The 25633-nt window shown below is 52.3% G+C and overlaps 5 protein-coding genes across 5 annotated transcripts; 1 reads left to right on the top strand and 4 right to left on the bottom strand.

Moving 5' to 3' along the window:
* Positions 1-1375: 1375 nt before the first annotated feature.
* KVR01_013088 (uncharacterized protein) lies at positions 1376-3100 on the top strand (the record flags this gene model as incomplete). The annotated part of the gene is made up of 3 exons (XM_044782129.1): positions 1376-1575; positions 1638-2552; positions 2716-3100. 3 exons carry the CDS (start codon positions 1376-1378, stop codon positions 3098-3100), a joined length of 1500 nt encoding a protein of 499 aa, XP_044637964.1.
* A 62-nt stretch (positions 3101-3162) lies between these two features.
* On the bottom strand, positions 3163-9675 carry KVR01_013049 (uncharacterized protein; the record flags this gene model as incomplete). Its single annotated transcript, XM_044794414.1, has 2 exons — positions 3163-7680; positions 7750-9675. 2 exons carry the CDS (start codon positions 9673-9675, stop codon positions 3163-3165), a joined length of 6444 nt encoding a protein of 2147 aa, XP_044637925.1.
* Positions 9676-11683: 2008 nt separating this feature from the next.
* Positions 11684-18484, bottom strand: KVR01_013048 (uncharacterized protein; the record flags this gene model as incomplete). The annotated part of the gene is made up of 3 exons (XM_044791619.1): positions 11684-12917; positions 12986-13497; positions 13633-18484. 3 exons carry the CDS (start codon positions 18482-18484, stop codon positions 12762-12764), a joined length of 5520 nt encoding a protein of 1839 aa, XP_044637924.1. The 3' UTR covers positions 11684-12761.
* Positions 18485-19617: 1133 nt separating this feature from the next.
* Positions 19618-21432, bottom strand: KVR01_013066 (uncharacterized protein; the record flags this gene model as incomplete). The annotated part of the gene is made up of 2 exons (XM_044783404.1): positions 19618-20001; positions 20092-21432. The coding sequence occupies 2 exons, from the start codon at positions 21430-21432 to the stop codon at positions 19618-19620; spliced, it is 1725 nt and encodes a 574-aa protein (XP_044637942.1).
* Positions 21433-23328: 1896 nt separating this feature from the next.
* On the bottom strand, positions 23329-24910 carry KVR01_013023 (uncharacterized protein). Its single transcript, XM_044781459.1, has 4 exons — positions 24480-24910; positions 24341-24412; positions 24050-24255; positions 23329-23892 (listed from the first exon to the last, which is right to left on the bottom strand). The coding sequence occupies exons 1-4, from the start codon at positions 24685-24687 to the stop codon at positions 23581-23583; spliced, it is 798 nt and encodes a 265-aa protein (XP_044637899.1). The 5' UTR covers positions 24688-24910; the 3' UTR covers positions 23329-23580.
* Positions 24911-25633: the final 723 nt, after the last annotated feature.

Below are 25633 nucleotides of genomic sequence, written 5' to 3'. Positions count from 1 at the left end.
TATATAAAAGTAAACTTTTATTTTAAAAGAAATTATTAATATTTAAAATAATTAATATATTTTAAAAATATTAAAAATTATAAATTTAATTTAAAAAATTAAAATTTATAAAAATTTTAATTTAATATTTATATTTATAAAAATAAAAATATTTATATAATTTAAAAAATTTAAATTAAATTAAATTAAATTATAATAAAAAAATTAATTAAATAAAAATTAATTAAAAATTATAATTATAAATTTTTAATTTTATATTAAAAAAGAAAAATAAAATTATTATTTTTTATAAGTTTTAATTTTATTTTATAAATAAATATTTATTTAGTAAATTTAAAAATTATTAATTTTATTATATTATAAATAAAATTATTTAAAAATAATTATTTAATTAATTTATTAAATTAAAAATAATTTTTAAATAAAGAAATTATATTTTATTATTATATAAAATATTTAAATTTATAATTTTAATAATTTTATAAAAATAATTATTAATAATTAAATTTATAATTATATAAAATAAATTTTATTTTAAAAATTATTAATATTTAAAATAATTATTATATTTTAAAAAATTAAAAATAATAAATTTAATTTTAAAAATTAAAATTTATAAAAATTTTAAATTTAAATTTAAATTTTAAAAATTTAACTTTTAAAAAAATATTAAAAATTTAAAAATTTTAAAATAATATTAAAAATTAAATTAAATTATAATATAATAAAATAATTAAATAAAAAATAATTAAAAAATTATAATTATAAATTGTTTAATTTTATATTTAAAAAAAATATATTAATATATAATATAAAAGTTTATAAAAATATATATATATATATAAATTAAACTTTTTAAGGTCTATTATATTATAAAAAGTATAAAGGCTATTTAAATTAATAAGATAAATAGAGTGTATAGATCTACTAGTTAGTCCTATAGGCGTTCAGCCTATGGCCCTAACAGTAACGGGATAGACTAGTGACCACCCCTGCATCTTACCCGCAGGGGTGATGTACCGGCAGTGCAGCTTGCCAAGCCGAACCAGCCGCAATTGTGCCTTAAGAGGGGTCTGTCTGCTTTACACCGAATTTTAGCCACGGATACAAACTTCACCAGTCATCGCCGACGGCTGAGCAATTTGACTGCGGAAGCGGGCCTCTCAGGTTTATCGTTGTGACTGTTCAAATTCAAGGTTCAAGTAGCTGTCGAAGCAGAAGACCGAGACCCCGTTTCCCCGCCGTCGGTAGGATTCCCATGGGGGTGGTTCATCCTTGCAGTGGCTTTGCTCACACGCTGCGCTACGAAGCTTCCTTCTGAAGCAACCCTCATCTCAACCGAGCTACAAGATAACCTCGAAGATAATGACAAGAAATGGAGTCGACACAGAATCAGTCAGTCGCAACACAAGAGCTGGGCTTGACACTTCGGTATGCGGAAAGCACCCGAGGTTCCCCCAGCGCCACCCAGTGGCTGCAATACCAGCCGTTGATGAAGAGACTTTACGTGATAGAACGGCGTACACTGTGGGATATCATGCAAACTATGAGGAGAGATTATGGGTTTGAAGCAACGTAAGAACCGTATTCTCTCCAGCCCGCCCCATCCAAATCACTAAGGCTGACAAGTGACAAAGTGCCAAAATGTACAAGAGCAGGTTCAAGGCCTGGGGGTTTAGGAAAAACATTAGGCTCCGGGCCGGGGAAGATGAGGACCTCATTCAAGTTCTACGTGAAAAATCACAGCCATCTGGCCAATCCGGGTCACAGACCGGCAACTTTCTCTTACGCAACGGCCAGCTCGTCCCACAGGATCGACTGGTGAAGCATTTGCGCCGGCGAGGAGAGGGCGGGCTCAATACTAACAAACACCCGACTACCAGGGCCATAAGACCGCCCGACACGATCCACATTTCCGAAGCTTTGCTTTTTCAGGTCCGCAGTTACGTCCGCGGCACATGGGAGGAGGCGGTTTCCACGGCGGAACAGCTTGACAACTTGCGAGAGGAGCGCCCAAACGCGCCCGCGTGCAACGCCCTTGCCCACGGCGTCAGGTACGCCCTCGAGCAAAAGAATCTGAACAATGCTCTGGTCCTAATGCGTCGGGCCCCTGGCGTGCTAGCGGAATTGATGGCGCTGCGTACACCAAACACCTTGTACGTTTTGTTCATGTCCCTAGCTTACTTCACCGCTGGGGGTCTCCTCAGTGGTCCTGAGGCTGCGCAGTTCTTGGTCGTGGTCAGGCATCTCATCAAATATGTCGCGGTGTTTGTTGCCAAGGACCAAGCCTTGCCCAGTACGCACCCCATCCGGCAGATGCTTGCATTGCTCGCCAACGCAGACGAGAAGGAAATCTACCAGCTGGCGACGAAAGCTTGGTTTGTCAACTGCCAGTCGTGGGACGGCCTGATGGACAGCCCGCGGAGCACGTACGCTATCGCATCATGGATCAGCTACGGCGAGTTTAATGGGTTCAATGCAATGCCATCGAATTTAGGAAATATCATCGAACTGACGCTGGAACAAAATGCAGCGAAATATGGAGAATACCAGTTAGTCCCTCCCCCCCCCCCTTTGACATCTTCAATCCTTTCATGCTGCTGCGAGAGTACTATTTTGCTCTACTTAAGCTTTCACTTGCACCTGAGCATTATTTGTTCTTCTGTCAGCGCCTTTATAACGTTTGTAACATTACATTTTAACACTCATTACCAGTCGTCGAACCACACATACACTGCAAATGTACTCAATGTACCTCACCTACCGCGACAGGGCTAACGGACGAGACCCTTACTTCAACATGGAAATCGTCAGTGTATTCGAGGATCTGCTGAGGCGAGGGCCCCAAGGACTTCTCAGAGCCGATGCCCTCAGCTGGCTCGCTAAGGCGTCCAAGGCGCGCGGAGATCGAGACTCAGCCGAGAGATATATGCGCGACTTGATCAACTTCTTGCTCGAAGATGACAACCACAGAAACTCATTGGCGAGGGGCTTCATGAATGATCTGGAGTCGTGGTTCATCGAGTGGGAAGATACCCAGAAGGCTGCAGAGCTCGCGGAGTGGAGAGAGGAGGAACTTGGTTCTCAGCCAACAGCATAAGCTAAACGGTCCGAACAACATTTCCCATAGCAGCTAGGAGCGCAAGGAATATAAAAGACGAATCAAGCCCAGAAAACATCATTCAAATCAACCGATTCATCGTCATCGTTCTCTTTGTCATCGCGAACAGCATCAGCCCGCTCGAATAGCCTCAACACCCCCTCATTCCCACAAGCAGCCGCGATATCAACCGCCGTCTTCCGGTCGTTATCCTCCACCATGGGGTCCAGCCCCCTCGCCATCAGAGCCTTGAACCGACGGGCGTGACCCTTCGCCGCAACGTGCAATATGCTCTGCCCGACGCTGTCCAGCGCGCCAAAGTCCGCGCCTGCCGCCTCGAACGCCGCGATACCGCCCTCTTCGTCGTACGTCGCTGTTTCGAGATTGTGTTTGTAAATATCGAGCTTGCCTTCCCTGAACCCGCGACTGTACCAGAACAACGGTGTCTCGCCTTTCGAGTTGCGGGCGTTGACGTCGCACCCGAGCTCGATGAGCTTCTTGAAGAGGGGCCGCATGGAGGAGACCCACAGCATGCGAGACACGATGTGAAGGACCGTGTTGCCCTCGTTGTCTGCGATGAGAGGGTCGGCTCCGGCCTCGAGAAGTGCGTCAGCTGCTGTTGTACTCTTTTCGCAAATGGCTCGGTCGGTTGCCAAGTGCAAGGGCGTCTTGCCGTCTTTGTCCTTCTGGTTAATAATCGATAGTTGGTTCTCTAGCGTAAATTCAAGTGACTTTTGAATAGCTGGTATCTGGTAGAAGCGGTGCGGAGGACACCGAAGCATGTGGTGTAGCACGTTCTGTCCCAAGTCGTCCCGTGCTCCCAGATCCGCGCCGATGGAGACGAGATGGCCGAATACAGATATCTCTGTCGATGTTTTGGGGTCCCATGGATCCCAAGGGGCCAGAGTTAGCGGCACATCGGGACCTCGTCTAGAGGAGCAAGCTGCGTGGAGAAGGGTTCGACCACTGCCGTCCCGGGTATTTGCGTCGATACCTGGCAGTTCCAAGAAGGGGTGCACAATGTATCCGTCAGCTAGGAGCTGGTGCAGGACAACGCATTCCTCATGCTGATGTGGTTTATCGGGGTCTGCCGTGGCGTCCTTCTCACGGCGTAGTCTGCCAACGCGACCGCGTAGTCTGGCAACGCGACTCGAGCCACTTAAGTCATCCGCAACTCGTCGGGAGTCAATCTTTTGGCGATAGCATTCCTCCCCAGAGCATTTCACAAAAGTAGCGAATGGGTTGGCTCCGTGCGACAAGAGGACTTCGATCAATCTCAGACCTGCAGCGCAAAGCGCTTTCTTGTCGTGGGTGTTTTGGCTCGACATCGCCGCGGCGTGATGCAAGGGATACCACTGATGTATGAACCCACCATGGAACTGCCAGCGTTCGTTGTGATTCTTCTTCATACCAATGTTGGCATCGCCACCCGCCGATAGCAAAACATCAAGCACTCTGGGCTGCCTGTTATTAATTGCACCAAAAATTGCATCGGCGTGTATCGCCGCTCCGTGTTCAACCAACAGACGAGTCATTTCGACATCACGACCGGCATGGTGAAGACAACTTCGTCCCGCTTTATCTGTAGCATTAACATCTGATCCACCCAGAATAAGTTGAAAAGCGGCGTTCTGGTGAAAAATCCCGAGGTGATGAGCAGCGCCTAGGGCTATATGCAGTGGTGTGTGGCCTTCCGAGTTCCTGACCTCGAGGTTTGCGCCTTTTTTGATCAAGTATGGCAGAGCCTGAGCGACATGCCACCAGTGGGATCCTTTGGCGAGCGAGTGAAGAGCACTGTCTCTCGGCGACTCGAGTTCGTACCCACCATCAACCGGCTTGTATTGTCCGTGCAGCTCATCAATGGCAACTCCGAAGTCCTCTACAAGAAGACGGACCATGTCCAACATAGGCACATCTTGGTGAACTGCTTGTAACAAAAATGGCTTGCAATACTCGAACCTGTAGGCTTCCGGTACGCCGCCATGGGTCCATGTCCTATTGTGACCGAACACGGGCTGGGTTCCATCCGGTGGGGCAGACCAGATGCCCTTGTCGACTTGTTCCTGAGCCACGAGCGAGCCAATCCGCTTTACAAGAGAAGTGAAACCTCCTTTCACGAGAGTTGCCAAGTTAGTAAGCCCATATGTCCTGTAGGGGGCGAGGAAGTCAACGCCCGCCAGAACTAAATCTTCCATCACCTCGTACTCCCGACGTCCGAGTAGCGTGAGGAACAAGTGCTCATTTGCTGTCCCTGGCTCAATGATTCCAGGCTCACCAAGTGCCTTGCGCATGGCTTCACGCCGGTGAGGGATGAGCTTCTCGTCGAAAGTTGGTTCTCTGGACCGAAGTCGCGCCAAAGCTTTCGAATTCGTCAATGGTCGCGTTCTGCTTGCATCTGACAGGCACTTCATCGCATATTCCCGACAGTCGGATGTTGTGTCGGTCATTCCCCCACACTGGCATCTTGTAATATGCATTCCGAAAATGCCCTCGGGCAGATCACCGCCATGGTCCAGAACCATTTCAATGATTTCTTCGAGTCTTGCAGTGTCGTCGAGTGGATTGACAGGCCAACTGCTGTCACGGTACCTCCCAAAATGCGGGCGTGTAACGTCTTCCTTTGTAAGACCACCACAAGCTCCATTCTCCGCATCATGAGGGGCCTTGCTGTGCCAGAGTTCGAGTTCCTCCTCGAATCCAATGATTGCAGCCCTCAAGTTCCTCCCTTTGACGTCTGCTCCGGCGTCGAAGAGCATGGACACTATCTCTGGTCGTCCTGAGAGACAGGCATAGTAGAGTGGTGTGGTTCCTTTGGCTTCAGCGTTGACTCCTCTACTTGCGCTGTTGCTCGGTCCTTTCAACCAAGCTCCTTGGTTCATCAGGTCCCTAGGTGGCTGATCTGAGCCTAGTCGATGGAGAGCGTCGATAAGCATGCCAACGATATTGCCTTGCCGAGATCTAGCGGCGAGGTGAAGCGGTGTCAACCCTTCGAACGTCTCAATCGTAGGGTCGGCACCAGCTTCGAGCAGCTTTTTCGTGTGATTTTCCGACACAGTGACAGCTAGATGCAACGGCGCAATCCCGTCCCTATCACGAACGTTGATGTCTTTCGTACGGGAAATGACCAGATCCAGGATAGTGTCATCCCTGACGTCGAGATCACTCTCAGCCTTAACGCAAAGCCGATGGAGCGGTATTCGACCACGGTTGTTGGGCCGATTGACATCAATGCCCAATTTGAGGAGCATTTTCAACAGAGCGAGATTGTCTGCCGTATGGCGGTCGGTATTGATCCGCCAGCATAGCTCGTGCAGCAAAGTATTGCCATGATAATCTGTTTCATGGATATCCAGGCCCAGACCCACGAGGAAATCGAAGCGGGAAGGACCAGGCTCTGGGTCGCGGAAAGAGGCCTGTGGCCCTTTCTGTGTCTTGATCACCTCGTGAAGCAAGGTTCTTCCCTCATAATCTCGAGATTCCAACAGAGCCCCGCGTTCCAAGAGGCTCGTGATAGCATCTCGGTAGTCCTTTTCTGATTCGAAGTCAAGCCCGGCGATGGTGCGGAAGAGGAGTGTCGCGCCACTCTTACTGTCCCTTGCGTTTATGTCGGCGCCTGCCTCAATCATGACGTTCATCAAATCGAATACGGCTGAATTTTGTGAGAAGATTACATCAAGGGGCGTTTGCCCGGATTTGTTCCTCAAATTCAGGTCTGCACCAGCCCTGAGGAGCGCTTCAATGACTTCCGGCTTTGAGTGTCGGGATTGCAACGCGATATGCAGCGGCCCATTACCGTCGTTGTCGACAATGGTGCAGTCGGCTCCGTGTTCGATGAGCCAAAGGGCTGGCTGGGCATACCCATCAAGCGAGAAAAGGAGTGGCGTTTTTCCATTAGAAGTTGCCTTTCTGTTAATGTCCGCCTGGCCATTTTCCAGCAGTATAGACAAGCTTTCAACCGACATCAACTGGTGAAGAGCAGTGTGCCCCTTGTCATTGGCGACATTGGTATCAACACCTGCGTCGACCAGAATTCTGAGCCAAACGGGGTTGCTGGCCGCTATGTGCAGAAGAGAATCGCCGGAAGGTGACCGGTCATGGATATCGGCCCCTTTGTCGACGAAGAGGTCTAGCAGGCTCTTGAGCTCCTCTGCCTCGCCTTCCGGTTTCATTCTGCGCCGGAAGCCTTCGAGTGCGGAATACAATGCTGTAAATCCCCAAACCCTGGATTGGTCGTCTTCGCCATTTCTGAAACGGAATTGCCTCATGAGACGCCTCGCCTGGCCCGACCCTCCCGACCCAGTGAATTCGTCATAATACTCGCACCGTATTGTAGGATCGGCCCCCTCATTCAGCAGCAGCTTCATGGTCTTAATCTGTGCCCAATGGCTTGCCAGGAACAGAGGTGTCGCGTCATTGACCTTGCGGTTTATGTCGACTCCGGGGTGTTGGAGGATCCGATGGACTAGATCGTGTCGGCCTCTTTCAGCAGACCAGGCAAGCGCTTGATGAACAGATTCTTCATCCTTGAGAAAAGGCAGAAATGCCTCTAGGGCCTCAAGATGTCCGTTCCGACAAGCATACTACATACAGGTCAGCAAAGCTAACATAGTTGATGCATTCACTCATGCTGCAATGGTAAAGTTACTCACCATCAGAGGCGTGTGTCCAGTCGAACACGGTGCATTTCCACACCAATTTCCTGGATGCTCCTTAGTCTTCTTCGTCAATGGGTCCACTCCGGAGCCCAAAAGGACTTTGATAACCTCAGGGTGGTTCTTCGAAGCGGCCTCGTGTAGAGGCTTGAGACCGCTGAAAGTCTCTTCCTGGTCAGGATTCGCGCCAGCATCTATTAAGACCTGAACCACTTCTGACATCCCCCTTGAGGCAGCCCACCATAATGGGGTCTTGCCGTGATCGTCCACTGCATCAACATTGACCGGAGACAAGAGCAGGTGTCTTGCGTACGCAGTGAGCCCATGCATCGCTGCGGTATGCAGAGGTGTGATCCCAGAGCTGGCATTGCCTACGGTGAACCACTGAAATTTGGTCCAGGTCTCGCTAGAGTCTGGATCTCGCATCAGCTTTTCCAGGGCCAGGTTGACGTCGGTCTGATCGTAGCCTGCGGCTGTCGATCTAGCAACATGGACATGCCAGCTGTTCAGCGCGTAAACTAAGAAAGGGTACTTGAGCTTCAGTTTGATGTCTTTGGTGTCTTGTGGTTTTTCGACTTCGTCGAAGATACCGGACAACAAGTAAGCCACGCATGCGGAGCCTAGACTCGCGTGTGTCTCCCCAAAATCAAGCACCGGGTAGCCATCATCATCAGGCAATCTGGTCGTGCCCTTGAGGTACTCCGTCAAGGAGTGGTGAATAACGCAGATGGTCTCGTCAGCCAAGATCTCCAAGAGGGGGCCGCATGCAGTCCTGACGAGGTCCTTGGTAGACCTCAAATCTTGATCGGTGTTCTTGTTGTGTGTAACATTGATCATCTCAGCTATCTCAAGGATTCTGAGCGGTCGTGTCGCATGGGTTACCAACTGCAGGATTCGACGTTGTATTGCGTCAGGGACTCCAGACCTGTGGGAGTGTTCACGGAGCAAGTCGGTGTACATCTGATTCATGTCGGCTGGCAGAGAGTCAAGAACTGCCTTGATGTTGGCACCCGGCTCTAGGAAAGCATCCATGGCCAGTTTAGCATATAGGAAGAGACCATTCGCCCGGCCAGGGATGGCCTCTTGGATCAGCTGTCGATCTTCATGACAGATACTGGTGTTCTCCAATCCCCATCGTACAAAGGTCGAAATGTCGGCGTCGACCATCTTCTCCTGGAGACGGATCTGGATACACTTTGCTTGTCGCAAAGGACCCTCGACAGCGGGGACTGGACGGCTCGTGATCAGCACTTTGACTTTCGAAGGGTTCCAGCTCCCAAGCTCAGCCAAAGCTTTCAGGAAGGCATCATTGCCATGGTCCATTTCATCGAGAGCGTCGGCGACACAATAGACCCGCCCAGGGAGTCCAGAAAACGCGAGTCGGAGATCTTCCCACAAGTCTTGCATTGACATGCTGTCAAGTGCTCGAGTTTTTGTGCCATATCCCCCTTCTCCGACATAGCCTTTCAACTTATTTTGGAGAGGCGGGCTGTACGTCAAGATTTGATCCAGCCAATCTCTGAGAAGCGCAACGGGTTCGTGATTTGCGTCGATGATTTGTCGGAAGAAGAAGTACAGTACTGGACTTCCTTGGTCATTGGCTGAGAGTTCCCTGATGATGCTTGACGCCAATACCGATTTCCCGGATCCTGGGATCCCCTTGATCCAGAGGAGTCCGGTGTCTTCGCTCTGCAACCAATCCTTGTATGAGATGTCGGTCTTCAGCCAGTCACCAGTGCCTCGGACGTGGCAACTCAGGTGTTTGCGGTACTCGCTGCTTTCGAAGTCGTACAAGGTTGGCTTGAGCCAGGCTCTGAGCATTTGAATGACCTCTGGTGACTCGGGCAATATCTGTCTGGGATTATAGTTGCTAACATCACCACGGTCAATAATGACAGCCTCGTCATCACTTGGGGAAGACATTGCTTGTTCGTGCGTAGGTCACTTAAAAGTGCTGCCAGTCCCAGGATATCAATTGGTGATGCTTGGGCTAGGCAAGCTACACGTTTGTTGAGTGGGTAGAATCGAGCGTAAAATTTGGGAACAACATCACTCATCAAGGGAGGATCAGCTATATATACTTAGTCAAGCAAATTCAATCTGGCTCGGCTTGTCAGCAAGGCAGCCAGGCAGCCGCATATCAGCATGTCCAAAGCGGGGTTAGGTTCGCAGCCTATATATAGATGACCACCAGCGATAGCGAAATTTCAGACCCACCAACCTCTCTGTAAGAAAATTAAGAAAATCAAATTTCAGGTCTTCTAGTAATAGAAATAAAAAACCACACTAGTCCTAATTAAATACTAATATAGGTATCTTTTTAAAGTTAAAAGCTTTATAATAAGGATATAAAGCTTTTTAAATAAAAGTTAAAGTTAGATAGATCTTTAAATTTATTAAAGTTCTTAAAGTTTAAAAGGTATATAAAATTATATAGAAGTTATATTAAAATTAGAAGTACCCTATAAAATTAAGGTACCTATAAAACCTTTCAGACCCACCCAACCTTATAAAACGAAAACTAGCTAGCAGAGTGCCGAAATCTACAATTTCACTAGCTATCACTGGTAACTACTATCTTCCAAGGTTGGCTGCAGCTAGAGTGCTTCCACACAGAAGACACCTGGACTTCCAAGGTTGACAGACATCGTTAATCTTTTCGAAAACCGCTCAAATTCTTGCAGACAAATCTGATTTATTCGGCATATAGATTTGGAAAGAAAGAATTGCCTTGAAATGATAACCTGGAGATTCAGGGGCAGGAATCTTGCTACTATTGGAAGTACTCCATAAGTCAGTGTACCACTCCACGCACCACCCCCTTCCCGCACACACATTTCCCACTAAAAACCGTGATTTTTCACCTCTCTTATTTAATTCTATTAAATTTTTATAAGAGAAGTAAAATACTTATTAAATTCCTCTTTTTTATTCTATATAATAATAAAATTTAAATAATTCTAACCTAATCCTAATATAGTTAGATAACTATAAATAAATATTTTTTATTTTTTATATACTATATTAATATTATAATTTTAAGGTTAATTAATAGTAAATTTAATTACTTTACTTTATTAAAAAAAAGTAGTTAATATTAATAAGTATTTATAAAGAGAGTTTCTATTTTTAAAATTTTTCTTTAATTAATTATTAAAGATTTAAAATAAGTGGAGTAAATATAGTGGAGAAAAAAGTTCTATATATTATTAAAACTTAAATAACTAATTAAAGAAAAATTCTAAAAATAGAAACTCTTTTTATAAATATTTATTAATATTAACTACATTTCTTAATAAAGTAAACTAATTAAATTTATTACTAATTAACCTTAAAATTATAATATTAATATAGTGTATAAAAAGTAGAAAATATTTATTTATAGTTATTTAACTATATTAGGATTAGGTTAGAATTATTTAAATTTTATTATTATATAGAATAAAAAAGAGGAATTTAATGAATATTCTTTCCTATATATAGTATTTTTTTAGAATAAATTAGAGAGGGCTTAAAATCGGGCTTTTTGGTGGGAAATGCGTGTGCGGGAAGGGGGTGGTGCGTGGACTGGGTCGTTGACTTACAATAGGGCCATACCTCTGTCTGTGACAAGCGAGAGTTAGCCCCACTGGTTGAATTTGCATGCTCGCACGTACCACAAAAAATTGTCCACAGCCAACTCTAGATTCCATAAAGACCACCCTGAACATGCAAATTTAACCCGGGGGGAGGGGGCAACTCTCGCTTGTCACAGACAGCTGCATGGGAGGGGTTCAACCTCATTTCCTGTCTTATCGATAAACAGCACTTGAGACACTGCAGTCAGGTGATCAGGCCACCCCTCAACCAACAACCAACACCTGTCCTTCACTGCAGTCGTGCGATAAATTTTGCTGTGCTGTCTTATATCGTGGTTAGTACCTAGGCAGTGAAAACCGTGGCTGACGTTTGCTGACCCCATTGATGTTTGCCAGTGCGAGATCTTGTTCGTTTCAATACCAGGTAGTTACCTGGACAACGGACTTCAAGTCGGTCTTTCTGCCACAATTCTGCCCACCAAGAACTTTATTCGCGCAGGAGACGCCCCGTGTTGACATCTGCAATAATTCAAATCCCCTCAGGCGCCAACCCACCATCGTGGTCCCTTGAGTCCACAGAGTTGCAATGTCTGGAACAAGGTCGAATTCACTCGATGACGAGAAGCCGGGTTCCGGCCCCCAGAAGACCAAATCGTCGGACTCACCTGCAGAGATTAAGAGAACAATGCAATTCTTGACCATCATCGGGATGGCCTCCGACGGTCTATGGCACCACCGCATCCGCCAACACTATATTGGATACCCGAGAACTCTGAACACCTGCGGGATTTCCGCATTCTGGGCCGCTGTCTGGTATTGTGCTACCAAATCCGGGGACTGGGCCCACGCTGCCATCGCAAAGGACCAGCACAAGATCCCAACTGGCCCCGTGCCTGCATACGACGGCATCTGGGACCACGGTGAAATACACACTGCAGCTCAGGCCGAGCCACTGCCGCCGAGGTGGAAGAAGGCGCACATAGCGGCCAGCTGCTCGCTCACCGTAATGCCCGTGTTCGTGCGTCTTACTTGTGCATTTCGGCCATGGTTCTGGCAGCGGCGCCTCCCTTTTAAGATTCTCTGGCTCGGCGGTGCGGCTTTCACCGCGCGAGTGTGTCTCGGAGGATTAGCGGCTGTGGCAGTGTCTCGTAAAAGTCTCCGAGGTGCACACGGGTTGGAGCAGGTGAGGGCTGAATAGAGAGTGTTGCGTGCATATGGGGGACGGGTTTACTTCGTCAAGACGGTGCCCTTTAGCCTTGTCTGTGCTGTCGCAAGGCTGAGGCCACAAGCACCTATCGTAATTTTTAACTACAGTTATCGACATCATACGGAATACAAGCGAAACCACCCAAAATTAGATGCTGGTGCAATTTGCGATCTCTCATGGATGATTAATGCCACTGGCGTATCCCTCTCTAGCCTGTAGATATATCAAATGTCCTGTGGCTTCTGTTCAGAGTGAGGTCGAACTAGCATCAGGGTATCATGGGCGTCGACAACAGCCCCTTCATTCACCAGTATCTTCACACAGACACCATCAACGGGACTCAAGATCTGTACATCCATCTTGCAGGACTCCAGGTTCGCCTGGGCAGCAGCAAGAGTTAGTCCGACTTCATGGCAAAGAGGTGTTGGGTTCTATAACTGAGACTTACCAATACCGACCTTGCTTTCACTGCCTCACCTTCCTTGACGAGAAGCCTCCAGCACCGCCCCGGAATACCGGCCTCCACCCTCTCGCAACCATCGAACTGGCCCTCTTCTCCATTATCCGGCGGCCCGTCCTGACTGCATGCGCCGTTCGTAGCAGTCGCCTCCTCGCGGGGGCGGATCAACTCGTCCAGGAAGGGAGCCGCCCTTATCGCACGGTCCCTCTGGGCCGCGGACGCCTCGATCTCCCCGCGGTGCGCGTCCTCCCAGGCCTCATGCGCCTCGAGGTCCAGCACGCCGTCCTCGATGCGGACCAGCCCCCGCTGGGCCCCGGATGACCGGGCGGCGTCGAGCTCGGCCTCGGTGATGGGGTAGAACGAGATGCGGTCGAAGATGTCGAACAGGCAATGCTGCTGCGGGTCACCTGCCGCGGGACCCGCGCCTGTTGTGGGGGCCCAGATGTTGTCGACGGTTCGTCCTACGAGCTGGTAGCCACCGGGAGATTCGGCCGCGTAGACTTTGAAGAGTCAGTGTCAGCTGCACACCACTGGTCTGGTAAGATGGCTGGGCTTCTTCTGTGGAGAGAGGGAGATGGGGGTTGAAAAAGCCAATAAGCAAGTGGCCGTGGCGCATAAAAGACGTCTGGACTTACTGCACATGTACTGCCCCCCGATACCGACAGCCCCCTTCGGGGTGAACGTCCTCGAGGGGTTATATTTGGTCCCGAAGAGTCGATGGCGGGGATCAAGCGGCACGGCGCAGGGCGAGCCCAGGTACACGTCGCCGAGGCCGAGGACCAGGAACTCGGAGCCCCCCACGACGTCCCGCAGGACACCCCTGCCCACGCCGTTGAGCCGCGCGAGGAAGTCGACATTGCTAGGCACCCAGGGCGCGCCGGCGCGGACCGTGGCGGCGTACCGCGCGACGGCCGCGCGGGTGGCGGCGTCGTCGAAGGCGAGCGGGAGCCGGACGCGGCGGGAGGGCACCCGGCCCGGGACGGCGTAGGACCGCATGTGCCTGGCGAGGCGGTCCGTCATGGTCTGGTGCGAGGTGTTGTGGGGGGAGAACCTCACGTGGAGCGTGCAGGCGCCGGGCGTCAGCTCTTCGGCCCCCGGTATGGCCTGCCGGTGCTGGTGGTGCCGGACGAAGGCGAGGATCTCGAAGCTCTGGCGGAGGTTGAAGGTGCTGGCTTCGCCGAACTCGAGCAGCAGCGCGGAATCGCCCGCCCGTCGGAACTGGATCCTCTGCTTGTTGTGGTGTGTAGTCGTGCCTAGGATCACTGGGTCGGTGGGGCGGGTGGTAGTTTTGGGTTCTGGCCATGTCAAGCCCGGCAGAGGGGTGAGGTGGTCGATGGAGGAAGAAAGCTCAGCATTGAGCGCGAGGGCCTTCTCAGTGGCGACTGGCAGGAGCCTGATGGAATCGCCAGGCCTCACCTGGCCCAGCTTCCACATCTCTGCCGAGGCAACAACACAGAATACGACGAAGCCACCGAGACTAGGCCCGTCGCGCGTGAGCACGACGGCATCGTCGCCGGTGAAGCTGACGCTCCCGATCGAATACGGGCTGTCGTGGATGTTAGATGGGTGGAGGCCCGCCTCGCCGCCGTGCTGCCTCGCCCACTGCGGCCTCGGCCCCTTCAGACGGATACCGAGGCGGTTGCTGTTGTAGTGGACGGTCCACTTGCTCCCGAAAAGGGAATTGATATCCTGCTCCGTGAAGAAATCCGGTGCGCCGTGGGGGCCTGGCACAACACCTATTGTCCACTCCGCGCCTGGTTGTCTGGGGATCGGCATCTGTGGCGAGGCAGGTAGAGAACCACCGTCGATGATACCGGGCTTGGAAGAGTCTAGCAGTGATATGAGGTCTCCACGCTGCAGCTTCCGGCCGGCGGAGCCTCCCATCTGGCCGAGCTCGAACGTTGAACGGCTGCCCATGACGAGGGGGACATCGATACCGCCACGGATAGCGATGTAGAAACGAGCGCCCGACTCCACCGAGCCTACCTTTAAGGTGCTTCCCGCTGGGACGCAGAGTGCCTGGTTCATGGGCGCATGTTTCTCGTCGATGTGAACTGAGGCCACCGCGCCAACTACGGCAACAATGGCATCACAGTGGAAAATCAGAGATGGGCCTGTCATGGTACACTCAAGCCCAGCACAACCCTGTTGGTTTCCAACGAGGCGGTTCGCAATCCTGAACGACAAGTCGTCCATGGGACCAGAAGGAGGAACTCCGATGTTCCAGTACCCAGTCCGCCCGGGCCAGTCTTGGATCGTCGTCAGGCAGCCAGGCTCGACTACTCTGAAAGACGCTGAAGTATAACGGAAGTCTTCGAGAGACCGTGTCGTGTAGTCCCCGGACTGGAACATTGCGGAAGCAACCAGCTGCTTCAAGTATTCAAGGTTGGTCTCGATCCCGCCGACTTTCGTCGCGCCAAGGCCCTCGGCCAGTCTCGCAACTGCTTCGCGGCGGTCCTTGCCCCTGGCAATAAGCTTCGCCAGCATCGGGTCATGACAAGCCGACACCTCTGCGCCGCGGGAGATCCAGGTGTCTACCCGCAGGTCGGAAAGCGGCAGCTCGAGCTCGAGGACACGTCCGGCGCAGGGGCGGAAACCCTGCGATGGGTCCTCGGCGTATAGCCTGGCCTCGATGGCGACGCCCGTGACGGGGACCACGCCGTCGGGATATTTCCGGAAGAGCTCTTGGCCCCCGTCGGCGGCGATCTGTATCATGGCCTCGACGAGATCAAGCCCCGTGACCGCCTCGGTGATGGGGTGCTCAACCTGCAGCCTGGTGTTTACCTCGAGGAAGTAGAAGCCCTGCGTGTCCATGTCGTAGAGAAACTCGACGGTGCCGACGGTTCGATAGTGCAGCGCCGAGACGAGCCGGACGGCGGCATCCCTCATCCGCAGTCTCGCCTCGTCCGGGACCATCAGGGCAGGACTCTCCTCCACCACCTTCTGGTAACGCCGCTGCAGGGAGCAGTCCCTCTCGCCAGCTGTTATGACCCGGCCACTGCCGTTTCCGAGTATCTGGACCTCGACGTGGCGGGCCCTTGTGATGAAGCGCTCCAGGATGACACAGCCGTTGCCGAAGTTTGTTTCCGCGAGCCGTTGCACGCTCTGCATGGCCTCCTCAAGCTCACTGGCCTCGTCACAGCGTCTGAGCCCGATGCCGCCCCCTCCAGCACTGCTCTTGAGCATGAGCGGGAAACCAACCTCCCGGGCCCTGTCCAGTGCCTCCTCCACAGATCTGACCGGCCAGCCCCCGGGGATCACCGGGATGCCGAGCGCGGCGGCTATCTTCCGGGCGGTATGCTTGAGGCCCAGCTTGGACATCTGCGGGGGTGACGGGCCGATCCACAGCATGCCCTCGGCCTCGACCCTGCGGGCGAAACCGGCGTTCTCGGCCAGGAACCCGTAGCCGGGGATGATGGCATCAGCAGACGCCGACCTGGCCAGCGCCAGGATCCGGTCGGCGTTGAGGTATGTCTCGGCGGCGGTGGCCCCCGGGAGCCGCAGCGCGACGTCTGCATCCCGCACGTGGGCCGTGTCGGCGTCGGCGTCCGAGTAGACGGCCACGGCCTCGATCTCCATCCTCCGCAGCGTCCTGATGATGCGCACGGCGATCTCGCCGCGGTTGGCGATGAGCACCCGGGCGATGCGCCGCCTCGGGGGCGGCTCTGCGGGCTGTTTCGCCATCTGGGCCTCCCAGGCGCGCAGGTCTGTGATCTCGGTGGCTCCGGCAGGGTCCCGCGCCTCACATACAAACCCGCAGGCCGAGCCGCCGTCCTTGAGCTCAATGGAGCCCAGGGCCAGAGGAGGGCCGATGCTCGTCGCGAGGCTGTCGCGGGCCGAGTTGGGGAGACTCCAAATCTCGAGGTCGACCTCCCGGCCACCATTGGTCGTCTCTCCAGGACCCATCCGCCCCAGACCAGCGGGATAGACAAAATGGTCCAAGGTATAGAGGCGGTACGACGCTGCCGTCGTGGTCACGCGGTCCAACTTTGCGCCCCGGGAGGCCAGGTCCCGGCCGAGGGCGCTCCCGGTCAGGCGCACACCGACGACTGCAAGCTCTACGTTGCTCTTAGGTAATGGAGTAGCGTTTTTACGTGTCGTTGGCCCTGGTGCTGTTGTCGTGAGGTAAGAGTAAGTGGCCCCGGAAGGGCGCGACTCGCCGGCAACCCATTGGCGGGTGATCCGTAGCAATTTGTGCTCCTGCCCCTGGCTCGATATCAACGTCAGCCCGAAGGGGAGGTTGTCCTGCCGGAACCCTGCGGGAAAGGTGATGGCGCAGCAATTGAGGAGATTGACGAAGCCCGTGTAGGTGCCCAGCTTGGAGCCCTGTCGGGTGGGGTCTTGTACGACCTGCTCGGGCGTCGCAATCGTGGGCAGGAGAATTCCATGGAAGCTTTGCAGCTGCGTGAGGATCTCTTTGAGGCTCTGGCGGAGGTCGTCGTCGGCGAGGGCGTCGGCGGTTGAGGCTCCGTCAGCCAGCCGCCTTCCGAGCTCGAACAGGCTGCTGAGATCTCGGGGCACGAGGTGCCATCCCAGACGCCTGGCCTCCTGCAGCGCTGCCGCGTAAGCAGCCGAATGACTCCTCTTGCCGAACCAGCTGAGTTGATCGGCCACAGCCAGATATGGTGGTAAGCTGTCCAGTGCAGCAGAGCCGAAGTCATCTAAATCGTCACTGCTCGGGATAGAGATGGGCATATTTCCGGAGGGGGCGTCTCGGTCTTCAACAAGAGACATGATCGTCTCGGCGTCATCCGCTGTCGTGGTGAAGATGCAGACAGAATCGAGGGACTCGCAGGCCTGGTCCCCATCTCGTATTCTGATAGCTCCCTTTGTAGCCCTCAATCCATATATGCCAGTGTTGATGAGGGCCGCAGGCATTCGCCCTGAGACGTCCGTGTCGGCGTCCAAGGCGAATGGGACCACGCCGAGGGCCACCACCATGGCACTCCCCGATCCTGCGCTCACATATTTCAAGTTGGCATTTGGCGCAGAGTCGTCTGGGCGGCAAGAAACGACCGACCTCGTCTCCTGCAGGTCCATTTTGATCTTCCCAATCAAGATGGCGCCTTGCGCCTTCAGCCTGGCCACCACTGGAGAATCGCTGCCGGTGAGGGTAGTTGCAAGCTCTGTAGTTTCTGGGCCGAGGTTGGATCCCCTGGCTCCCATGTTTTCATCCACGGCAAAGGGGACGCCGTGTAAGGGGAGGTCATGCTGGGAGTCTAGAGCTTGCCATTGCTCTCTTATGTGCTCATCTGTGGCTAGGGAGACACACGCTTGTGTGACAGAGTTTGCGTGTCTCTGCCCGGCCACGAGGGAACAGAGCCGCTCGAGGCCATCCCCGGCGATCTGGGCGCTCCTCCACGCGGAGATAGTAGTAGGATAGTTTGGTGGGAGGTGGTCGCTCACGCCGTTGCGGTCTTCGGGACGTAGGAGAAGATCCTTGGCCAGGTCGGGGGACGTAGGGCTGCCATTTGGGCTCGCGCTCATTGTGACAGATTACGGAGCAGGCCGCGCCGATCTGTGTGTCTGGGGATAAGGTTGGAAGGTTGTTTAAGATTGAATAATGCTGTTTGACGAGGTGCTAGTGTCTCTGATGTGTTTCTCTTCCTTGGGGAAACAAAATCAGTGTAGGAAGGAAAGAAAAGCTCACTGTTCCACAACGAAATCTGACGAAGAACCACTTATAAAAGACTCAGTCGAGAGTGAATCACAAGTTCATTGGTGACTTAGCCGTGATTTCGTAAGAACAAACAAGACAAGTGAATGGGTCGATTGGGGTGATTCATTTCGTCGTTGGGCACTTCTCGGACGTGCGTGGCTCACCGAGGCCGGACTGCAAAGAACGAAATTAATAACAGAAACAGATACGGCATGGTCAGGAGTACAGTCCATTCAATTGGTGGCGCACGAGTAGTCGCCAACCAGCCAATGGGTAGTCACTCAAAAGTCAGTCTCGGCCAACATATTGTTCTCAGAATGGGCCAGTCAGTCTACTGGGAGCCAACATGCCTAGATTTGTAGCGGACGGTGTAGCAGGTCGGACATTCTCACCCTACGTGCTGATTGACCGAGATGGAATTACAAACCCAGAGGGATCAATACCGGCAAGTTCAGGGCGGACCATCCGTATTATTAGTCGCTAAAAAGTCTAATCAGGATAACCGAGATAAACTTCTCTCAAAAAACTGTGACTCCCTCCCTGAGGTGTCTTCCAGAGCCCAGGAAACTGTTCTCCAAGATGACTCGACCGAAAAAGCCCTTCGCTATCTCCAAAAAATAACAAACGAGGAGTTCTCAACTGTGGCGCGAATCCTGACGAGGTTGACCAATATCGACGTTGGTCAACGAGAAGCAGAACTTGCTTCAAGTGGCGGACATGGTCTCTTCCGCTAAGCCGAAGGCTCTTACTTTTCCACACATCTGCACAACAACTTGAAATCTCATCAACCTCCCTTCTGCGATCAAGTCTGGCCGCCAGCTGATGGCCGCCAACGTGTGGCCTGAACGCGTGGGATGAAGCAGGCCACCTTTGCTGAGCGTTTGCTTCCAGGCCGCCAATCCTCGTCGTGTGCATCGGTGCCAAACGAAGACAAGCTTGGAGAGCCACTTAAAAACCACAATTATCGGAAAGCCTTCTTGTTCCGGCCACCCTCCTCCCAGGCTGCAACAAGCTTCACCTTGCGGCTCTTCTTCTCCTTAGGTCTAGCCGCGTCGCCATCTGCCTCCTCCTCCTCCTCCTCCTGGACCCGCCTCCTAGCCTCGACGGCCTCGGCAGCCTTGGCACGCATCTTCTCGTTACGGCGGCGGCGCAGGGCCTCGCGTGCCTGGGTGAGCTCGGCGCTGATCTCCCCGCCGTGGACGAGGCCCATGATGCGGTTGCTTGCGGCCTCCTGCTGCTCCTCCTGCTGCTCCTTGGTGATGTCGAACCTGTTGGGGTGGTGGGTGCAGAACGTCCTGTGTGCAAAGCTGCCCATGCGCATTATGTATTCGTACTCGCAGGAGCACTTGTGATTTCAGGTCAGCACGGAGGACAAAGTACATACTTAATGTAGCATGTTTTCTTTTTTTCCCGACTGACTCGGGGGTTTACTTACAACGTAGCACCACTCTTTCCCACACTCGCATACCATGTGATCACACCCGTCCGACTTGGTCACACCCTGGCCGCACTTGGGGCAGATCCCAACAGACTCGCTGGATAGCAGTCTCGCTGTGGCTTCCTCCTCCTCCAGGCGTTCGACCTGCGCATCTTCCTGGTCAAACTCCTTGCAGGTCCGGCCCTTGTGCCAGGGGCGCCGGTGGTTTGCGCAGGTGGCAAAGTCGCAGCGACTGCAGATCATCATGGGGTCATCGCTCTCATGTGGCTGACTCTCGCCGCACGCGGGATTTGTGCAGGAGATGTAGTGGCGTGGGATCTCGGACTGCTCCTCCAGGTATTTGTATCGCTTGTAGACTTCAGGGCTGGCGTACTCCCTGATGTGCCATGGGCCAAGTTTCAGGTCGCAGAAGGGGCAGGTGATAAAATGAAGGCCTCTACGTTCGAGGCTGGCTTTGATGGACGAGTTGAGACAGTCCAGACAGGCCGTTTCAGGGTGATCGCAGCGATCAGTAATGCTAAGGTCGCTTGGAAACTTGGATATAGGATAGTGCTCGAGGCAGATGGCGCACTCGATTTCTGGGCCAGCATCAGGTGGTCGAAAGGCGCCGACCTCATCGACAGAAGCAAACGGGCTGGAGTCATCCTGAGGGTAATTCACGGTGTGACCAGGTCCATAAAACACAGTTGGCCACCCCAGAATAGCAAAAGAGTCTGTGAAAGGGTTCCCGGATGTGGTAACAAGTTCATGTTGCGGAGGAAGTACATGTTGGGGAGGGAGTACATGTTGAGGAGGGAGTCCATATGGGCCAGGAATTCGAGGGTGTCCATATGGGCCAGGAGTTCCATGTATCACAGGAATTCCATGCATCATAGGAGTTGTTGCATATGGGGCGGCAGGTAGTCTTGCCTGGGTCGAAGGGGGTTGTTGTCCACCAAGGGTTTGACCTGGGCCATAATGACGAGGTCTGGGGAAGAAGGGTGGACTGCTGCCGTCGAGGGCAAAACCTTGGCGAGTGGGTGTATATGGTGAAACAGTGCCAGTCCCTGTGCCAGTGCCTTGAGCTGGTGGTGGTGGTGGTGGTGGTGGTGCACCACCCAAGGGAAAGTCGCCACCTTTTGTCATCCACTCCGTCAGCTGTGCGATCTCGCCCTGTGCAGCCTCGTAGGCCATCAGCTCGTTGGCAAGGTTGTTGAGCTGGATAAACAGGTTGGCTCTATCGCCTGGGTTGTCGGGGAGCCTTCCGTAGTGTCGGAGGAGCTGCTGCATCCTGCGGTTGTCGTGCTGGCCATAGCTGAGCCCAAACACCAGCAGCTGCTTCCCGTCGTTGTAAGACATGGTATTGATGTTGCTGTTGGAGAGGTGTGGAGGTCGTCGGCATCAAATTCGTCGAGTCGGACTGAGTGAGGGGATTGTCTGTTCAGGATTTGGACGGGGTGGACGGCCAGGCTTCGTATCTACCTGACTGGATTAATACTTATGAGGTATTTCGAGGCTTCCGAGGTTCAAGTTGTTGTTTGTGGGCTGTTTAGAGCTGTTGCCTGGTGCCTGCAACGGTCAGGTCAACATGAACAGCCTTCACATGTACCTTTGTACCTCCCTGACGGAAATGCAGCTGGCCTGAGGCCAATATGCTGAATATCAAAATGGACCAAGAGTTGAAGGTGAGGTTAGTATTAGGTTTATTGTGGGCAGCAACTTCTTCTGGTACCGCAACGATTAATCATAGGTCACTTCAAAACTTCACAGGGTTTCGTGCCCTAAGTACCAAGAGATCAAGCCTGAGGCATGCATCGAGTTGACTTGTTTGCTGTGACCCCATTTACGCAGTCAACACTGTGCATGATACGTTGGAGATACGGTAAAGAAGATGTCAACTACCCATGCCAGTGACTTGTGGCATCTCACAGACCTCTAGGTAGGCACCTAGGTACCTAACTGCAAAAGCGAGAGACGGTTCTCTAGACGGTTCCCATAAGCGCTGTACTAGGATGGATAGCAGCATTTGAAGATTGCTAAGTACCTACCCTAGGGTACCTAGGCAGGTATACAAACTGACCCCCCGAGTCAACAGTAAATATGAAGGATGATCACCTCGGCAATTAGCTATGAGAGCAATGGGAGCGAGCTGTCGGAGCTGTCGGAGCTATGGGAGCCATGGGAGCTATGAGCAGGCGAGAGCTCCCGGGATGAGGATATGTCAGGCTCGGACGTTTCAAAATGTCTCATGCCTGCTAAGACCACCTGGGAAATGCCGTTCTTCTTATACCTAGGTACCTAGATACATTCTGAAAACGCCCCGTGGGATGGCTCGAATATGACAACCAGGGCTGGTCAAGCTTGCTTCTCGTCACCATGCACGTATTGGCCATCACCCTTTGAAACGATTTGTTCTTGTCATAATGCTAGCAAAATATCGGACCTACAAAACGTGGCCGTCGTGGCCGGGCTGGACTTTTCCATGGCAGTAACCAGCATACATCCCTCGGGTGGAAGAATCGTCAGTCATATTGATGCCACCCCAGACCATCTTCAACCCAGATAACTCCAAGGGCTGTTGTAGAGCTCCACCTGACTCCTTTTCCTCCTGCGTCCATCACCTACAGCTCAGTTCCTAGCATCCCTTAAGCGTTCTCACCGTCTTGCCATTGTTGCTCCGAGATGATTTCGCGGACCTCGAGCCTCGGTAAGGACGAGCTTCTGGCAGACTGAACGGTGTGTGACTATTACCTCCTGGAGTCCCTCCTTCACACCCCTGTGAACCTGTCATCCTTGGAATCCTTATCTACCTAATCCCTCCTCGTAAATAAGCTGCCCTTATTCTCAGAAAACCCTTCCTACTTTCAATGGAGAACATTTGAAGTTTCTGCTTTGAACCGTATAAGAGATAACATGAACATTGGACCCAACCTGTCCGAATGGGTCTTGACTTGCACGGGCAGTTAGTACCTACCTAGGTACACAGGTACACTAGTGCCTTTCCTAGGTCCGCAGGCTCGAGCAAGTACCTACTAAGTACCTAGGTACCTGTGTACCTAGGTAGGTAGCTTAACGCTATGTCGAGCATAGCTGCCCAGGTTAGTTGAACATGACATTCACACATTGTGCATGGTTTACCACACCGATGCTCCAGATGACCCAAGAAGCAGATAGACCAAACACCAAACCGCTTTTCCAAGTCAGCATGATGAATATTTATATGAATAATGTGCGTCCACACATAAGGCGCTATAGTTGGATAACTTGGAGTAGATTCAAATAGAACATACGGACAAGCGTTTCATCTCATATCATCATGACCAAGGCCAACGACTAAAAGTTACTCCATCAACCGAGGTATCACAGTTCCTCATCATAGATATCAAAGACCCCCTGCCGGCCATGGGCTTCCTACAACCCCGAAATGACCCCAGACTGGTCCCCTCCAGCCCTTTCAGTGCCCAAGCCCTTAATCTGCCCCACAGCACATCACCGAAACTCACATGGTTAGCGTCCAGTAGACACGCTAGCAATATCCCCATCCCTCAGCTTCATCTGCGCCGGCATGTCAGACGCCGCGGCGGCGGCGGCAGACGACCTCCTCCTCCTCCTGAGCAGCACGAACGCGAACGCGCCGACGACAGCCAGGGACCCGAGGATGGTGCCCACGGCGATGCCGGCGATGGCGCCCTTGCCGAGGCCCCCAGACGACGAGGAGGAGGACGTCTCGGCGGCCGCGGCGTCGCCCGAGTCGAAGTCGGCGGACGTCACGTTGAAGCAGGGGACCTGTGCTGAGAAGTCTGCCGCCTCGACGAGGGTCTATTTTTTGTGTGCGTGGCGCCGGTTAGTCAGTACAGACTCCAGTAGCAGTTATGAATTCAGGTTGGAGGGACCCTGGTGTTAAATAAGAAGTGCCATGGTGCTAGAAGGGGAGAGAAATCAAGACAGAAGAGAAGGGACGGGTTCGCTGGCTTACGATATCAGCGCAGGCAAAGAAGGTCTGGTTCCTGCCGCCGTCCCCGCCCTCGCCGTCGTCGGCCCAGTACGCGAGCTGGATGGTCGCGTTGGTGCCCGCGGTGGCGGAGCTGGGCAGCGGGGCGATCTTGTAGCACTGGTGGCCCGGCTCGACCTCGGTGATGTTCTGGACGATCTGCTCCGAGAACTCGCTCTGGGCGGTGGGCTCTTTACGGGATGGTGTCAGCGACCAGAAGCACTCACTCGCTACCCTCTGTGGTGACACGGACGCTCAGATGGGTTTGAAACTTACCGTCGTCAAAGGCGATGTAGAAGGCCACCTTGTAAGCATCGTCGGCGATCGACAGGGCTACCTGCCCCTGGGCTGCCAGTGGTAGAGGGCGTCAGAGATCCCGAAAGGTAAAGCCACCGGTCATCACGCGGGCACATACTCAGAGGGAACTGGGTCCTGTTTGTGACGCCGCTGGAGGAGCCACATGGGCCGGTGTTGTCGTGCGAGGCGCTCCATGGTCTATCGCCTGGCCACAGGAAAGCAACAGGGCCCATGGTGGTACCCTGTGAATTTGCACCATGGACCTCGGCGGCTCTGGCACCGACGGCCAGGGAGGCAAGAGTTGTGAGCGTATTGGTGAAACGCATCTTGAGGGTCACTGAGACTGAAGTGGGTTTGACCTGGGATGGAAGCACTTGAGAGGACGGCGCACCAGGTGAGGAGTGAGAGGCTTGTGCTGGTGTTCTGACAGAGAAAAAGACGATATATAGGATTCTACAAGGCAATTACATGGGGCGACTGGGTCTCTCGAGTGATATGTAGCTGGAGAGGGCCGAGGGCTGCGGCAAGAGCAGCCCGAGAGCACGCGGCGGTGGGTGGGGCGTTGGCTCATCAAGGATTTACGAGACGGGCGATGGTGTGGCCAGAAAGAACCTTGGGATATCCCCCATGAATCAATCCCATTGGGCAGGCCGGACGACAAGCTGGCTAGGCTGGATGATGGGTCGGCCTGCCTGTCAACGGGCGCGCCAAGGTCCGTCTTGGGTGAACACTACATACTACTGTGTAGTAGTACATGGCACATTGCATCCAAGTCGAGGGGGGACAACAGAGCCTGGGCCGACGGACGTGAGTGGCCTGTCAAAGCGGGTGTGGAGGGTCGGTTCTCGAACCCTGACCTGGCGATTAGATGGGTCCGCCCGACATCGCTCCCCGCGGATTGGGCTTGCTCGCCTGCCAAGTCGGACGTTATCACCAGCTTGATCATGGCACATATTATGTAAAATGCTGGTTCTTGGCTCGACAGCCCTTGATTTATGGCGCCTTTGTCCCACCGATGAGTTCCCATCTAAAATCTGGAAGTGCATTGCCTGCTTTGATCGTTCATATTTGCAGGTCAACTATGGTGGCTTGAGTAACGGAAGTAGCCTGATCATGATGTTCAATGGGTTCACGATGCTTGCCTCAAATTCAACGAAGCACATAAGGACAATCCTTGGCTGATCACATGGCAAGTGGAGAAAGAGCCATTCTCGTTGGCCAAAAGTGGGTTGCATCTGGACAGTCATGGCTTGCATGAGCATGGGTCCTAAG

This window comes from Diaporthe batatas, assembly GCF_019321695.1.
Source record: "Diaporthe batatas strain CRI 302-4 chromosome Unknown Contig00023, whole genome shotgun sequence".
NCBI classification, from domain to species: Eukaryota; Fungi; Ascomycota; class Sordariomycetes; order Diaporthales; family Diaporthaceae; genus Diaporthe; species Diaporthe batatas.
Note: the sequence above shows the minus strand (reverse complement) of the source record. Positions and strands in the feature narration are given on the sequence as shown.

Coding starts and splice junctions, on each gene's coding strand:
- KVR01_013023 (XM_044781459.1), bottom strand. CDS start 24,687: ATGCGTTTCACCAATACGCTCACAACTCTTGCCTCCCTGGCCGTCGGT. Junction 24,256..24,340: donor CTACATCGCCTTTGACGACG/GTAAGTTTCAAA, acceptor CATCCCGTAAAG/AGCCCACCGCCCAGAGCGAG. Junction 23,893..24,049: donor TCTTTGCCTGCGCTGATATC/GTAAGCCAGCGA, acceptor CACAAAAAATAG/ACCCTCGTCGAGGCGGCAGA.